Source organism: Saccopteryx bilineata, chromosome 2 (genome assembly GCF_036850765.1).
Source record: "Saccopteryx bilineata isolate mSacBil1 chromosome 2, mSacBil1_pri_phased_curated, whole genome shotgun sequence".
NCBI lineage: Eukaryota > Metazoa > Chordata > Mammalia > Chiroptera > Emballonuridae > Saccopteryx > Saccopteryx bilineata.
This window is the reverse complement of record NC_089491.1, coordinates 343,975,461-343,990,715: the sequence shown is the minus strand read 5'-3', so window position 1 is coordinate 343,990,715 and position 15,255 is coordinate 343,975,461. Positions and strand designations below refer to the sequence as shown.

Genomic DNA, 15,255 nt, shown 5'->3' with positions numbered 1-15,255 from the left:
ACGAGGCCGCCCGGCCCCGCCCGTCACCGGTGCGTGCGCCGGCGCAGAGCCTCGGGGCGGCGGCGCCGTCCAATGAAGTAAGAGCGCCCTCGGCGGAAAAGGAAGGGGCGGGGACAGGGCGTGCGAATGCGATTGGTTGCGGGTTCCCGCGGAAATCATGGCTCCCTCCTCCGCGCCTCCCACTCCGCTATCCTGGCCTATTGCAAGAAACGTTACAGAGACGGGCGTGGCCGGACTTTTTATTTTATTGGCAGGTCAGGGGCAAGGTAAGGAGGCGGAGAGCAGTAGAAGGCGCCAGATACCCGTGCAAGGACTGGAGGCCTGAGGAGGGTGTGTCCGCGGTGGCTTAGCACTTCCCACAGTCTCAGCACGTGATCCTGGACAGTCTGTTGGGCTGGGATTTGACCAGCGGGCAGAGTGTAGGGGTGAGGCCGAAGCGATTAGAGTCCGTGCAAGTGATTCCCGGCTTCATGTCGGACGACTCCAGAGTAGCCTTAAATACTCCGCCACCCCTGCCAGGAGGCGCACACCTTATCCCTGCCGACCCACCTGTCCACCATTCTCAAAATAGGAAGACCCTACGTGTGGGGCAGTTTTACCTCTGACAGGATGGAGACCTTTCATTGGGCGCTGCGCTCCAGCCCCTGGGTTGCAGCTGCTTCCCATGTGGAGCAGGGGCCGTCACAGCTTTGATTAGCTTTGCTCCTGTAGGGGGCTGGGCACCCTCCTAGTCACACAGCCCACCCTGTCTGCAGAAGCAACTGCTCCCCCATTCTTTCTACGCGAAGTCTCCCCCCCCCCCACTAGCAGTAGTCCAAGATGGATTAAGAGATGTGCAGATGGCCTGGCTACCTTGTTTTGGGAACCTTCGAGGTTTGGGGATCAGAAGGGCAGATTTTAAGTTATTTTTATGCTATTTACTAGCACTTGGACCCCGTGGAAATAATCAGACTTCTATGACCCTTGGAATCCTCATTTTTCTAATAAGGGTAATTACTACCTCATGGAGGCTGGTAAGGCTAAGTGACTAACAGAAGCAAAGCACTGGAACAGAAGCAACATAACTGTCACTCAGATGTTGTTTCTTTTCTCCAGATTTTTCTGGATCATCGTTTCATTTCTTAATCTGACTCTGGAAATAATAAATATGGGTTAGGTTTCTGAATGTTGTTTGAAAATTCAAATTGCCACTTCCATCTCAACTGGGAAGGGCTTTCCTCAGCCTGACTCCCCTCTGGGTTAAAGTCCCCATTCCTGAGGTCCAGTTCCGGATATATAGCAGGCACTAGGAAATGGGGTCAAATGAATGAGTGGGTCTGGTGCAGAGAGATGACATATCCTGGGAAAGTCCGTTGGGGGGTATCCAGTTGTCTTCCAAGAAGACATTGTCATCATCAGGGTGACCAAAGCTGACATCATAGTCAGGGGGTGGAGTAAGAGGCTCTAATTTGGGGAGTGACTCCAATTTGGGGAGCATGCCCAAACTCTGCAGATCAGGAGCAGTGGCCACGACTCGTGGTCCCCGAAGCCGAAGGCTGATCAGAGCTCTTTCAGGGCTTGCTGGGGTCACAGACCCCTCTGAACCCACTCGCCTTTCCACTCCAGCTCTAGCGGGCCTCTCTGGATGGCCAGGCTGCCCCTCTGCAAGTCGTGGGGGGATTACAACACTGCTGTAGGGAGGTGGTTGATCCGACTCTTGGGGGTGGCACTGTGAGTCCAGTACCACAGACGTTTCGTAGGTTGGCACCTCAAAGGCTTCATTGTCCCTGACGAAGAAGAAACAATTTCATTGGTGGCTTCCTGAAAGGAGCCCTTTCCACCTTTTCTGTCTTCTGCCAGCCAGAGACCCCTCCATAAGCCCCTGGGCGCTCCCCACACTGTTACCAGTGACAGAGGCAGGAAGCAGACCCTGTATGCATGAGAGACTAGAGAGACACAGGGAGAATGGGTACAATGCAGCAATTTTCAACCGGTGTGCCACCAGAATTTTTAAAACATGCAGTACCTGACTATTTAGTCGGTACACTGACCTCTTTTCCCTTAGGTTGTAAAAAAAAAAAAAAAAAAAAAAAAAAAAAAAATGACTACAGCCAATACAACAGTAGCCATCTGGTGTGAATGAATCAAAATTATACCTATTTTTTTGTGTCAGATTGGCAAAATATATATGTTTTGGTGTGCCACAAAATCTTAGTAATTACTTTATGTGTGCCATGAGATGAAAAAGGTTGAAAATCACTAGTACAGTGGATTCCTCCAATTCTGCCCACCTTTGACTCACCGAGTGTTGCCTGACAACCCTGGGCTCTCCGGTTGTAGTGATCGGAACACCCATTCCAGAATACAGGCCAGGAGGCAGGCAAACAAGAAGAAGCCACCCAAGGTCAGAAAGAAATAAGCGACAGGGGTGATGTCCGGCTGTAGGCCCAGAAAAGCCAGCCCCAGGAGGAAGGAGGCACAGCACAGGTAGAGAAATGGCTTCTCCAGTCTCCCCCACAACTGGCGTGGTACCATGGTCCCTCCCCAGGCTCCTGCAAAAAGATACACAGCTGTTGCATCTAAATTAGCGACTGGTATCATGGCTGGGTCAGAGTCTAAAGTAAAAGTAACCCTATTAGACACCTTTTTGGGGTTTCAGATTCTTTGATCTCAAGTCAAATGAATGGCCAGAATAAATGATCAGCAGTGTGCTCTCCAGTTCTGTAATCTGTAGGGCCACACTTGTTTCAGGGTATGTATCAGTATGTGTGGAATAAGCCAGGAAACCTGCCCAAGAGTTTTGCCTTCCAGCCATCATGCCAGTTTACTGTGTCAGTTTACTGTGCCTTCCTTTTCCCTTCTTCCCTGGGTTCTCCCTTCCAGCTCTACCATTCCACATCCAGGATCCGTCCTGGGTGGGCCCTGGGGCCTTGGGGTTCACTGGCATCTCTGGAATCCAGCTGATGGGGCAGGCCCTGCCTTTTCTATATTACTGCTCACACTGAACCTCCACCCCCCAGCTTCCCAGACAGGGGCCCTCGGTAAGACCTTGTGGGTGAGTAGGGGAAGGGAGCATCATTTACCCCATCTCTGACCCCATCTTCCCACTTCCTCCAGTCAGCCCACACTCTGATTTGAAGAGAGAAAAGTGCCCGGAGACACAACAGAGCCACAGGGCCACATCTACAAGAGAGAGTCTTACAAAGGCCTAGGGTCATGGAGAGAAGCCAGTAACTCCTGACCTCTCTATACCCCACAAGTGCCAGGCTCCTCCACCCTCTACCAGGTCTAACTCAGTAAGGTAGAATTTCTGGTGTCCTGCCTGGAGTGAAAAGACTTACCTTTACAACCCAGCAGCAATGTGGAGGCAGCCATATCCCCAAATCAGCCTGTCAGGAGTTCCCTGAACTCTGCACAGCAAGGACTCACAAACTTTACAAAGGGGCCAGACCTCTCCTTACACCCCTGCCCCAACTGCAAGACCCTCCTGCCACCTCTCACCCACCTTAGGTGTTCCTACCTCACCTGTCTCCACCAGACTCCAAAGAAAGTAGGTTGTGGGGGAAGTGGGAGGGGGGGAGGAGGTGGAGCCCACTGGCCCCACCCTCTCTTCTGCCCAGTCCCTCAGTTCCTGCCTGGGCTTTCCTTCCCCCTTTTCTTCTTAGGGCTGACCTCCTACTCCTGAATCTTGATTTTCCTCACTCTATCCACCCATGCAGTGCCTTACTTAGTAAGTGCTCCTCCCCACCCCAGTGATCTTTGTACTTAGGACCAGAGTTAAAGTCACCTGTTCTTACCCCTTCTTCTCTGTGCGCATAATATTCAGAGCAGTTTGCCTAATGTTTAGGGAATGTATGTTGTCCCTGGGAGCAGAGAGCATGGTTTATGTAATCTCTGTAGATCACATAGACTGTAAGCACTGCTGTGGGCCTGGAACGGTGTGTTCTGCGTCCATTGCCGCCACAGTACCTTTTCTATGAACTCTTTGTTTTCTGCAGACTTGTAAGACGAGTTTGTGTGTATGCTTCTTGGCAAGGGTAACTGTTGATTCTTCAAAAGCCACCAGCTGCCAGGTGATGCCTGATGTGGAGGCCATCTCCACTGTGTAACCACAGCATTCCTTCCTACTCCTGGCCCAGCCTTTACCTGCTCATGTAGTCATTTTCTGCCACACACCTTTCTTCCGTGTTGAGCTTCTCGTGAGTAAGTGATTAGTTTCAATCATCTCTGAATCCCTGCACCTACCTCGGGTCCTGACACATAGCAGGTGTTCAGTAAACATAGTTGAATGCTTTTATTTTATTTTATTTATTTTTTTGTATTTTTCTGCAGTTGGAAACGGGGAGGCAGTCAGACAGACTCCCACATGCGCCCAACCGGGATCCACCTGGCATGCCCACCAGGGGGTGATACTCTGCCCATCTGGGGCGTTGCTCTGTTGCATCCAGAGCCACTCTAGCGCCTGAGGCAGAGGCCATGGAGCCATCCTCAGCGCCTGGGCCAACTTTGCTCCAATGGAGCCTTGGCTGCGGGAAGGGGAGAGACAGAGAGGAAGGAGAGGGGGAGGGGTGGAGAAGCAGATGGGTGCTTCTCCTGTGTGCCCTGGCCGGGAATTGAACCTGGGTCTCCTACATGCCAGGTCGATGCTCTACCACTGAGCCAACCAGCCAGGGCCTCAGTTGAATGCTTGTATTAGGAGGCTAATGTTTTTCCCGGCCTCACCACACGCCAAAGATCCAGGGCCCTCTCTGTTCAATTGTGGGTCAGGCAGTAGATCTGGGTGAGGAAGCTGTTGGGAGGGGCACAGTGGCCAGAGGTGCGCTTTGTTACTCCTGGGAAAATGCAGGGCAGCAGCAGGTAATGGCACAAACCTAATCCCAAGGACAGTCGTGGGGCATAGCCTGGGCTGTAGCAGCAGATGAGTGAGAGAGAGAGAGAGAGAGGGAGGAGGAGGAGGAGGAGGAGGAGGAGGAGGGGGAGGAGGAGGGGGAGGAGGAGGAGGAGGAGGAGGAGGAGGAGGAGGGGGAGGAGGAGGAGGAGGAGGAGGAGGAGGAGTGGTGTGCCTGGAGTGGTCTCTCTCACACAGTGCTGGGAGGCTTCTGCTGCCGAGTCTGTCCCGGGCTGACAGAGAGGAGAGGGAGATGGAACAGGAAGGCCATGGCTGTGTAAATGAGGTGTGTCTCTATAGGAAGTGGGAATGGAAAGTAGGAGGAGCGCTGGTTATTTCATTTCCACCAATTCCCTCACTATTCAGCTCATATGGGAAAAGTGTGGCTGGCAGCAGAGGAATTTCAAGCTACAGTTAATACACGAATAGAAGGAATTGGCCAACAATCATTGGTACGTATTATAAGTTTAGATGTAAGAACATCTAAACCTGCAGAGAATTTTTACAAGAGTTTATTTGAGCCAGAACTGATGACAGTTGCTGGGAAGCAAGATCTCAGGTGCTCTGGAGAAGGGCAGTTTTGCAGTTTCTTTGCACATTTGAAATTAAGGAGGGGAGATAAGGACGAGGACATGAAGGTGGGAGAGAGGAGGGCGGGCAGGGTTGGATTACAGGCTATGTAAGTTTATGTGCTTCCTTGAAGGTGGTTATGTCTTCAAGGGGCAGTACTTCTGATATTTCTTTGAAATGTTTTTTAATTGATTGATTTTAGACAGAGAGGGAAAGGGAAAGAGAGAGAGAAAGAAACATTGATTTGCTGCTCCACCCATTCATGCCGTCATTAGTTGACTCCTGTGACTCTTGTGTGTACCCTGGCTGGGGATCAAACTCGCAACCTCGGCATGTCTAGAGGATGCTCCTATCAACTGAGCTACCCAGTCAGGGCTTGGTAGTTTCTTAAAACATGAGACATGCACTTACCATATGACCTAGCAATTGTACTCATGGGCACTTACCCTGAGAAATGAAAATTTATGAGCTCACCAAAACCTGTACATGAATGTTCACACCAGCTTTATTTGTAATAGCCCCAAACTGGAAACAGTTGTCCTTTAGCAGGTTAAACAAACTGGCACATCTATACGGTGGAAAACTACTCAGTAATAAGGGGAAACTGATACATGCAGCACTGTGGGTGGACCTCATGGGAATTCTGCTAAGTGCAAACAAGCCAGTGGGATTCCATTTATGAGGCACCCTTGAAAGACAAAACTCTGTGAGGAACAGATGAGCCTGGCCAGGGTTGAGGAAAATGGGGCGGAGGGAAGTGGCTGCAGCTATAAATGGTGGCACGAGGGATCCCGTGCTGGAAACGTTCTGTACATTGACTGTGGTGGTGGTCACATGAGTGTTTAGGTGATAAAATTATCTGGAACTAAATACAGATGCGCAAAGGAGTTCACTCTGAAATCTAAGTGAGGCTGGTGGAACCATCCATGTCAGTTTCCTGGTGGTGTTATTGCTATAGGTATGCGGGATGTTACCACCCGGGAAACTGATGGAGGGTGTAGAGCACCTCTCTGAAGTATGTCTGACATTAGCATGTTAAAAAATATGGATGTTTCTGGAAGGATACACAGAAAACTGAATAGGAACAGGAGTGGGGAAAGGGAGACTTTTCACTTGACACCTTGCTTAGTTTTTCTGTTCTGTTTTGTTTGTAAATAACATGCATGCAATACCTTTTTGTTGTTGTTCATTACCACTTGCACTTGGTACTGTAAAAAAATATCACTTCTAGGAATTTTAGCTAAGACAGTTGTGTTTTGGCCAGCTCGGAATTTGGATTACAATACAAGGACATGATCACTGTTGAATTCTGGAAATTGACACAATTGCAGATTTTATATTATAACTGTTGATCAGAAGGGGAGGAGAGGAAGAAACCAAGAATAAGTATGAAACTCAATTTGGATTGGAACAGAGTGTTCCTTTATTAAAAAAAATAGGCTGCTTTTGGGGCCTTTCCCCTTTCTACATGGATGGTTAATTTTATGTGTCACCTTGACTAGATAGACTAAGGGATGCCCAAAAAACTGATATAGCGTTACTTCTGGTCTTTGTCTGTGGTTTCCTGAACAGGTTAGCATTTGAATGAATAGACTGAGTAAAGATTGCCCTCACTGGTGTGGGTAGGCATCATCGAACCCTTTGAGGGTCCAGATAGAACAAAAAGGCGGAGGAAGGTGAATTTGCTCTCTGTTTGAACTGAGACATCCATCTTCTGCCCTCAGATATGGGCGCTGGCGCTCTGGGTTCTCAGGCCTCTGGGTCCTGCAACCACACTCCGCTCTCCTGCGCCTCCAGCTTGCAGCCGGCAGACTTAGGACACCCTGACCCGCTTAATCACGTGAGCCAATTCCTCAAAACCTCTTTCTGAATTCTTCAAGTAGCTATAAATATCCTATTTGTTCTGTGTCTTTGGAAAACCCTGACTAATGTAGTAATTTTGGATTCTCTTTGGCTGAAGTTGTTCAGAAATTATAATCTAGTCAGTGGTAGTCAACCTGGTCCTTACCGCCCACTAGTGGGTGTTCCAGCTTTCATGGTGGGCGGTAGCAGAGCAACCAAAGTATAAATAAAAAGATAGATTTAACTATAGTAAGTTGTTTTATAAAGATTTATTCTGCCAAACTTAGCAAAAAATCTGACATAAAGTACTTGGTAAGTAATTATTATTATATGCTTTAACTTGCTGTAACCCTGCTTTATAAATTTTATAAAGTAGAGTTACTTCCCTACTTTATAAATCATCATTACTTGGAACCGGTGGGCAGTTAGAAAATTTTACTACTAACAGAGATACAAAAGTGGGCAGTAGGTATAAAAAGTTGACTATCCCTGATTTAGATCATGAATGTAAGAATTCATCTAAATGTGTCCTTCCTCCAGAGAAGTTTAAATTCCGCTATTGGATTAGGAACAGAGAATGCTAGTCTTTGAAGAAGACTGGGTGGATCTGGGAAAAATGCAACTGTGATAAGAGATTATCCCACATTAGCCTGGATTAAGATTTAGGATTAAGTTAGGCAATTCATAGGTTTAGAAAACAATGAGAAGAGTGCATAATTGTACTCAAATGTGAATCTACAAATTCTTGTTTTTCATTCATTTACATTGTTAATTTAATTTCTAAATTAAATTTAATGGGGTAACATTGATTAATAAGAGTACATAGGTTTCAGGTGAACATCTTTATAGCATTTGAACTGTTGATTGTGTTGTGTGCCCATCACCCAAAGTCAAACCATTTTCTGTCACTGTGTATTTGTCCCTCCTTACTCCCCCCTTTTGGTAACCACTTCACCTTTATCTGTGTTCATGAGTTTTATATCCCATCTGTGTGGGATATATATTTGTTCCTATTTATCATTCATTTAAATATATATTTGTTTACCACAATAAGTAATCATTTTAAAAGGTATACAAATAAAATGGGAACTTTTTTTTTTTTGTATTTTTCTGAAGCTGGAAACAGGGAGAGATAGTCAGACAGACTTCCGCATGCGCCTGACCGGGATCCACCCGGCACGCCCACCAGGGGCTACGCTCTGCCCACCAGGGGGCGATGCTCTGCCCCTCTGGGTGTTGCTCTGTTGCAACCAGGGCCACTCTAGCGCCTGGGGCAGAGGCCAAGGAGCCATCCCCAGCACCCGGGCCATTTTTGCTCCAATGGAGCCTCGGCTGCAGGAGGGGAAGAGAGAGAGAGGAAGGAGAGGGGGAGGGGTGGAGAAGCAGATGGGCGCCTCTCCTGTGTGCCCTGGCCGGGAATCGAACCCGGGACCTCTGCACGCCAGGCCGACGCTCTATCACTGAGCCAGCTGACCAGGGCCAAAATGGAAACATTTTGACAGTTTGTTCCAGGATTAATATATTAACATCCTCTGTAATGTAAGCAACTTTAATATATCAAGACATAATTGAGAGCCCTGAATGGGTTGCTCAGTTGGTTGGAGTGTTGTTCCAATACATCAAGGTTGTGGGTCAGGCACACACAAGAATGCATGAATGATGGAACAACAAATGATGTTTCTCTCTCTCTTTAAAGTCAATAAATAAATTAAAAAATTTTTAAGAGACATAATTGAGCCTCACCTGTGGTGGTGCAGTGGGTAAAGCATTGACCTGGAACACTGAGGTCACTGGTTTAAAACTCTGGGCTTGCCTGGTCAAGGCACATATGGGAGTTGATGCTTCCTGCTCCTCCCCCCTTCTCTCTCTAAAAATGAATAAATAAAATCTTTAAAAAATAAAAGGAGACATAATTAAGATCATACTATATAGTTTCATCTTTTTCCCCATCAATATCATATCCTAAGATTTCTAATATTCTTTATAATTCTTCAGACATAACAGTTTTTGATGGCAATGGATGGTACATCTTGGATGTACCATGATTTATTCAAGCATCCTCCTACTGTAAGATCTTTAAATTACTTGATATCACAAGTAATGTTGAGACAAGGATCTCACAAAATCTCCTTCGAAAGAGGGAGGGTGCTTATGTGGGGAGGCGGTTCAGTATCACTTCACAGCAAGCCTGGGAAGGGCGACCTGAGACCCTGCGATATGCTGGGATCATGGAAAAGGGGACACGGACAGACGCGATGGGGCAAGTGGGGGAAATGGGGTATGAGATGAGAAGGAGTCGAGAGGAAAGTGGAAGATGGCTTCTCAAGCAGAGCCATCATAGGCTCTACACCTGGTTCCCTCAGGCATCCAAGTATGGTTTCAGCTTCTGAATAAAGGGTATCTTAAAAAGGTCCGAATACTATTGAAACACAAAGCATTCTGATTACTGCACAATGGACACAGATAGAGCAGGGGCTTTGGCTAAATGACTGCTGGGGGAGTGGCCAAGCTCCTGGTTTGTGTGGGAGCAACAGGGCTTATGGTAGGCAGGGAGAGAGGCTGGGATGTTCTCAGGATGTGGACTGTGGGTGGGAGGAGGGAGCTGTGAGGGAGGGACGAGCACTTCCTCAGGCCAAGGCAACTCCAGCTATCTCCCTGTGCTGCCTTGCTCTGGTTCTGCTGGTCAGTGTCACGGGACCTGGTTCAGTTTAAATATCTGGGCACAAGCTCAGCCATGCTCTGGTTCGCTCCGGCCTTCACACCCACTGGGTCACAAGTCCCAGCCCTGTCTGACACCGTAGCTGGTCAGAAGACAGTAAGTGCCAAACTGGATAGTTGCAACAGCCACCTGGCTCAGTGTGCTGTCCCTGACAGAGCTGCTGTTCTTGTCAAACACCTGGAGTAGTCGGAGGTGACTGCAGCAGCAAGAACACACACGCACCAGAGAGGATCCGGACCCAGAGGTGTTATCTCCAATGGCATCAGGTTTATTCTGTGGGCTGGCATAGTTCGGGGCTCTTGAAAGGCACTTGCAGGCACAGAAGTAAGAGCAGCCATAAGTAAGGCAGATGAGCGCCCCAGCCAGGGCCACTGAGGAAGCTCCACCCCACAGGGAACCAGAGTCCCAGGGCCCCTCGGTGGAAGAGGGGGAAGCTGTATACCCGTGGTTTGGCTTCCTCTGGGCGTCCTTAAAGTCTGGCACTCACAGCTGGAGGCACAGGGCCCATCCACTTCTCTCCTGGTGGGGATAGTTACTGGGTCAGAGGCTGACTCACAGTCCCCAGGGTTCTCTCAGAAGAGGTTCCTTCTCTGCTGTGGGGGTGAGGTGGCTCCTCCCCATACAACCCCAAGCAACTTGTTTCTGCATAAGGCTTCGCTGTTGGAAATGCCTAGAACATTATTTCTGCTCTGAATTTGTCCTTCTGGTCAACTGATGTAATGGCAATGGGACAGGGAAGCTCAGTATGAGCTTGTGACTTACCCAGCAAGTATGCCAGCAGTTCCATGCGGTCAGAGCCAAACAGCATGTGGGTTTGACCATCCACATGGGCCACAGTGACAGGCAGCCCAAAGGCCTAGAGAAAGCAGGAAGAGTGCAGGCAGGAGGTGTTTATTAGGCTGGGGGAGAAGGCTACCAGTCAATACTCGCCTGAGGTCAGAGAAGCAAACAGCCAGAGGCTCTGATAAGAGGCTCCTGGGTCTGTGCAGTTTGCTAACTCTCAGAAGCGCTGTCTTTGTCACCGGCTATCTCCCCCTGTTCCTCTGCTTGGGCTCAGGGACAGGAAGGGAGAGGAGGCTCATCTGGGAGAGCCACGGAGGACTCACGTAGGGAGCAGCTTTTGGACTAGGGTGGGCAAACCCAGCAGACTCTCAGACTCTTGAGCACTGGGGTTGGGGACACACATCAAGAGTTCTTACCCCGTGTTTGCAGGCTGCCTCGGTGGTCTCCTTGAGCTGGTTCTTCACCTGTGATGTGGAGACCTTTTCCAGAAGTCCCTGGGCTTGTTGCGCTGACAAGCCAGCCTTCTCTGCAGCCTGAGGGGACATGGCAGGGAACACAAGGTGTCCGCATTAGTGGGAGGGGTGATCTCTGGAGGAAACTCGGGTCTTCCTACTTTCTGCCCCCAGGTTTTCCTGGCAAGGCCTGTGCCCACCCAGGAGTGAGTCTACCTTTGCCAAGAGGGGCCATTTTCTCCCTTCAAAATCTCGAGTTTGATGGGAAAAGCAGGTGCCAAAGAATTAAAGTTGCACAAATTTAACATCTTAGCGTTAGCTCCTGACCTCTTCAGTAACCAATGAGGACACAAGTCCAGGTGGCACCAGGTTTTCGGCCTTAAAGAGCTTGTTATTAGCTGAGCCAAAGCTAGGTTCTTGATGCTAATTCTGAGCTCTTCCTACTTCTCCGAATTCCTGAATAGCTTGTGCTTTTTTGAATCAAGGGCTGTGCTCTACTGCCCATGGAATTCCCTGAGGACTTCTGAGCGGAAAAACATGGCTGTAGCCACCTGCCTGGCTTCCAGAGAATGATAAAGCCTTCAGTTTGGGGTTTGTTAAGAGTTGGGGGTCGGTGGTTTGGTTGAACATTAGACTCTCCTGGGGGAGCTTTTAAAAATCCCAATTCACAGGCCAAATGCTAGAGCAATTACACTGGAATTTCTGGGGAGAGTGGCCCAGGGGTTCTGGATTCAAGGGCCACGGAAAGCTGAGCTCCTCGGCTGGGACTGGGAAACACAGGCTCATGCCCTGCATTCCAATGTGACGTTGTCCTTGATTTCAGCACAGGAGAGGACTGTGTCCCAGACCAAATGTCCAAGAGGGGAATGGTTAAGTAAACAACAATAGGTCCACTGAATGGCATGCTATGTAGAAGCTAAAGTTACACTTTCAAAGAGTTTACCATGGCATGGAAAATGTTAAGTATTAAGTGAAAAGGCAAGCCTATGCATATACCTTGAGGGAATAAAAACACTAGAGGTAAATTGACCATTCTTTGTATGTTTAACTTTTGTGGTTTGCCATTTTTATATATTAAGTTTGAGTATGTTTCAACTACCTTTTGTAAACTGAAGAGAAAATACTGGTTTGAACTTCCTGGTTTAACCCCAAAGAAAAATGTGCTATGTGGCACACATTTTAATGTTTTGAACTGTTTCCATTTGTTCTTACTCAGGCTTTTGTATAAATCTGGCTTGAGTCAGTTATCTCTGTCTCTTTAAAGCCTATTTTAAACTCTCCTGCTTCTACTCTGGATGGACTGGTGAGGTTTCTGTTGGAGTGTTTGGAGTCAAGACTTGCCAATACTTACTACCCCTTGCTATGGTGGTGGTGGTGGGGTGCTAATGTTTATCCTTTGTCTCCCACTGATTTCTCCCAGCAAATTCAAATGTAGAATTTAGCACTTCCCCTTCCAACCCTGAGATATACTTTTGAGAGTCCTTGTAGTTCCAGCCTTTCAGTAATCTGGCCTCTGAAACAGAAACATCCTTTCTCCCCAGATATCATTGACCTCTTTACCTAGTAAAAGCACTGTGTCCTCTCTGTCCCCAAATGCCAACTGTCCTTAGAGTCCCTATGAGGGGGGAGCAAGGGCCGGGACACTCACTGCCAGGATGCTCTGGGGCTCCACGATGTCTTCATCCTGGGAAGAAGAGAATGCTCAGTACGAGGGGGTGGCCCAGTAACAGGTGGGACGGGGAGCAGGTCAGTGAACAACAGGGGAGGGTAGCAGCAGGAGTCTGGAATCAGGCCTATGGGACGGTTGCCAAGTCACCCAGGGTTTCCCAGGTGGGTTCCCAGAGACCTGCCCTCACCCGTGACCAGACGCGCATCCACAGTTCCCTGGACACTTTCTCCAGCATCTCTGGGTGCTCCAAGTTCACAGCAGTGAGGAAGCGCATGGCCCTCAAACTTCCTGTGGGGCAGAGGCACTCCGAGGTGGGGCTCTCCAGTCTGTTTCCCAATGGAGGACCTGCTCTTACCTGCTTCTGACATCCCTCCGAGCTCAGCCGCCCTCAGCCTCCCACCCAAGTTTCTCATAAATAGTTTGTCCTGCTCTTTCTCCTATGTCCCATCAATCTTCTGTTTGCTCAGCTCCGATCCCGAGTTTTCCCAGGGTTTATTTCATTGAAGTTACAGGCCCAGCCCCACCCTACAATCTCAAACTTTGCTGCCTTCCACCTGCTGTCCCATCTGTATCCCACTGTCTTCACCTTTTTCAAGGATCACAGAGAAGAAATCCTTAGGGAACTGGATTGGAACCTGGACATGCTGTCCCAGGAGCTGAATGTCATTTGTCATGTATTTTGCCTTGCGAGGAAGCAGAGCTGGAGGCTTGTTTCCTGCAAGTGGAAAGTTGGATCCACTAGTGAGAGATGACTTAAGAATCCCAGGCTTGGGCCCTGGCTGGGTAGTGCAGTTGGTTAGAGCATCATCCTGATACGCTAAGTCAGGGCACATACCAGAATCAGTCAATGAATGTATAAATAAGTTCCTCTCTCTCAAACTCTCTCTCAATTCAACAAGTAAGTAAAATTAAAAAAATAAATAAATAAAAGAGAATCCCAAATCCCTACTGGGTTTTGGGCAGAGGGCAAATTACTAGCTGCTGATGCCCATATGAAGACCCATCAGAGGGCAGGACCCCTGGGTCTTTGGAGTCAGCCTTCCCTCCCTCGAGCCCCTGCCCTCAGTGCTGGGGCTGCCTTCATTCATACCGCTGTCTTTCATGATCCCGGCAATGAAGCTTGGGCGCAACTGCAGGCGGACGTTCCAGATGTTCTTATATCGACACAGGATCTGCAGGAGCAGAGATGAAGATCCCAGCCGGTGTCCAAGATGGAAAGTGGGTACAGGCAGAGGGAAAGGGAAGGGTGTTTCATGGACACTGATTAGCCAGAGGTTCTAAGCACAAAGCAGGGGTCGGGCGGACACCCTCAATTGCTTGGTTTAATGGCAACACTCTCTCACTCCTAGAAATCCATCCCAAGGCCTTAGCTCCGGTGTACAGTTTCCATCCTGTTCTGCACTCGATCGTCCCCCCGTCCCCAAATTGGCATCAGAGAGCCAAGAGGTGGCGGTGCCACGTTTTTCTCCTCGATTCTTTGGAGTTGCCCCTTTTCCAAACCCCTGTGAGATACCACTGTCTTAGGATAGAAAGGCTCGACCCGGAGCCAACGATTGTATCGTTTTGCAAACACAAGGTGACCTTTAGCCCTGGCTCTCTAGCTGCATGTCCTAAATCCCTCTGGGCAGCTTAAGGAATTGCAGGAGACCTTGGGCCCTGCGTCCTGTGCTCGCTCTTCCCTCTGCCCTTGCCACTCCAGCCCTGGCGTCACCTCGAAGCTCAGCCAGGAGTAGGGGGACAGCACATCGTAGAAGAGCTCCAGGGTCCGCGGCAGGTGCCCCATGCCACAGAGCAGAGAAGAAGCGGTCTGTCCAGAAGAGAAGCGACGCGCGCGCTTGCTTTCTCTAGTGAGCGGTGACACCGCCCACGGTCCCAGCCTATCCGGAGGACCGCCTCGCGCCTTCAAAGCGCAGTCTCCCAGTAGAGGGCCGCCCCCTCCTGCGTCGGGCTGCAGTTCCGGGGTTGGGGAGGGGGGTGGGGCATTGCGCCGCCGGGAGAAGTGGGTAGGGGAGATGTCCCTCGCAGCGGGCTGAGTTGGTGACCTGCGCACCTAGAGGTTGTCGCCCTGCCCTGGGGTAGAGTCTGGGGGAAAAGGAGGTGGTTTGATTTGCGCCTCTCACTTAGCTGTGCGCCCTTTGCAAGCCACTCCACCTCTCTGAACCTCAGTTTCCTCATCCGTCCTAAAAATGGAGATACTTAATGATAACCCTTAGCTCGTACAGACTTAGGAGGAATGACAGCACCCAGATTGGCCATTGCATGAACTTTTTGGGACTGGGGCATCTTAAGAAGTGGCTAAAATATATGTAGTTTTGTATTTCTCAGAGCCTAGCTCAATGCTCGGAACATATTT

At 49.2% G+C, this 15,255-nt stretch overlaps 2 protein-coding genes across 6 annotated transcripts; both read right to left on the bottom strand.

Moving 5' to 3' along the window:
• Window positions 1–231: 231 nt before the first annotated feature.
• Window positions 232–10,087, bottom strand: TMEM139 (transmembrane protein 139). Of its 5 annotated transcripts, XM_066262491.1 has the most exons (4): window positions 3,505–3,714; window positions 3,321–3,389; window positions 2,282–2,531; window positions 232–1,766 (listed from the first exon to the last, which is right to left on the bottom strand). In XM_066262491.1, the coding sequence occupies exons 2-4, from the start codon at window positions 3,352–3,354 to the stop codon at window positions 1,286–1,288; spliced, it is 765 nt and encodes a 254-aa protein (XP_066118588.1). In that variant the 5' UTR covers window positions 3,355–3,389; window positions 3,505–3,714; the 3' UTR covers window positions 232–1,285. The 5 variants fall into 5 exon arrangements, 4 of the variants coding, with proteins under 4 accessions (XP_066118588.1, XP_066118591.1, XP_066118589.1 ...); XM_066262494.1 differs by lacking the exons at window positions 3,321–3,389; window positions 3,505–3,714 and adding an exon at window positions 9,023–10,087; XM_066262492.1 differs by lacking the exon at window positions 3,321–3,389 and having other exon boundaries at window positions 3,500–3,714.
• Window positions 10,088–10,243: 156 nt separating this feature from the next.
• GSTK1 (glutathione S-transferase kappa 1) lies at window positions 10,244–14,785 on the bottom strand. Its single transcript, XM_066262496.1, has 8 exons — window positions 14,614–14,785; window positions 13,993–14,074; window positions 13,489–13,617; window positions 13,090–13,190; window positions 12,882–12,917; window positions 11,198–11,314; window positions 10,761–10,854; window positions 10,244–10,517 (listed from the first exon to the last, which is right to left on the bottom strand). Exons 1-8 carry the CDS (start codon window positions 14,683–14,685, stop codon window positions 10,468–10,470), a joined length of 681 nt encoding a protein of 226 aa, XP_066118593.1. The 5' UTR covers window positions 14,686–14,785; the 3' UTR covers window positions 10,244–10,467.
• Between the last annotated feature and the right edge of the window lie 470 nt (window positions 14,786–15,255).

Coding starts and splice junctions, on each gene's coding strand:
- TMEM139 (XM_066262491.1), bottom strand. CDS start 3,354: ATGGCTGCCTCCACATTGCTGCTGGGTTGTAAAG. Junction 2,532..3,320: donor ATTGCTGCTGGGTTGTAAAG/GTAAGTCTTTTC, acceptor ATCTTTTTGCAG/GAGCCTGGGGAGGGACCATG. Junction 1,767..2,281: donor GGGTTGTCAGGCAACACTCG/GTGAGTCAAAGG, acceptor CTTCTTCGTCAG/GGACAATGAAGCCTTTGAGG.
- GSTK1 (XM_066262496.1), bottom strand. CDS start 14,685: ATGGGGCACCTGCCGCGGACCCTGGAGCTCTTCTACGATGTGCTGTCC. Junction 12,918..13,089: donor GGATGCGCGTCTGGTCACGG/GTGAGGGCAGGT, acceptor TCTTCTTCCCAG/GATGAAGACATCGTGGAGCC. Junction 10,855..11,197: donor AGGCAGCCTGCAAACACGGG/GTAAGAACTCTT, acceptor TGCTTTCTCTAG/GCCTTTGGGCTGCCTGTCAC.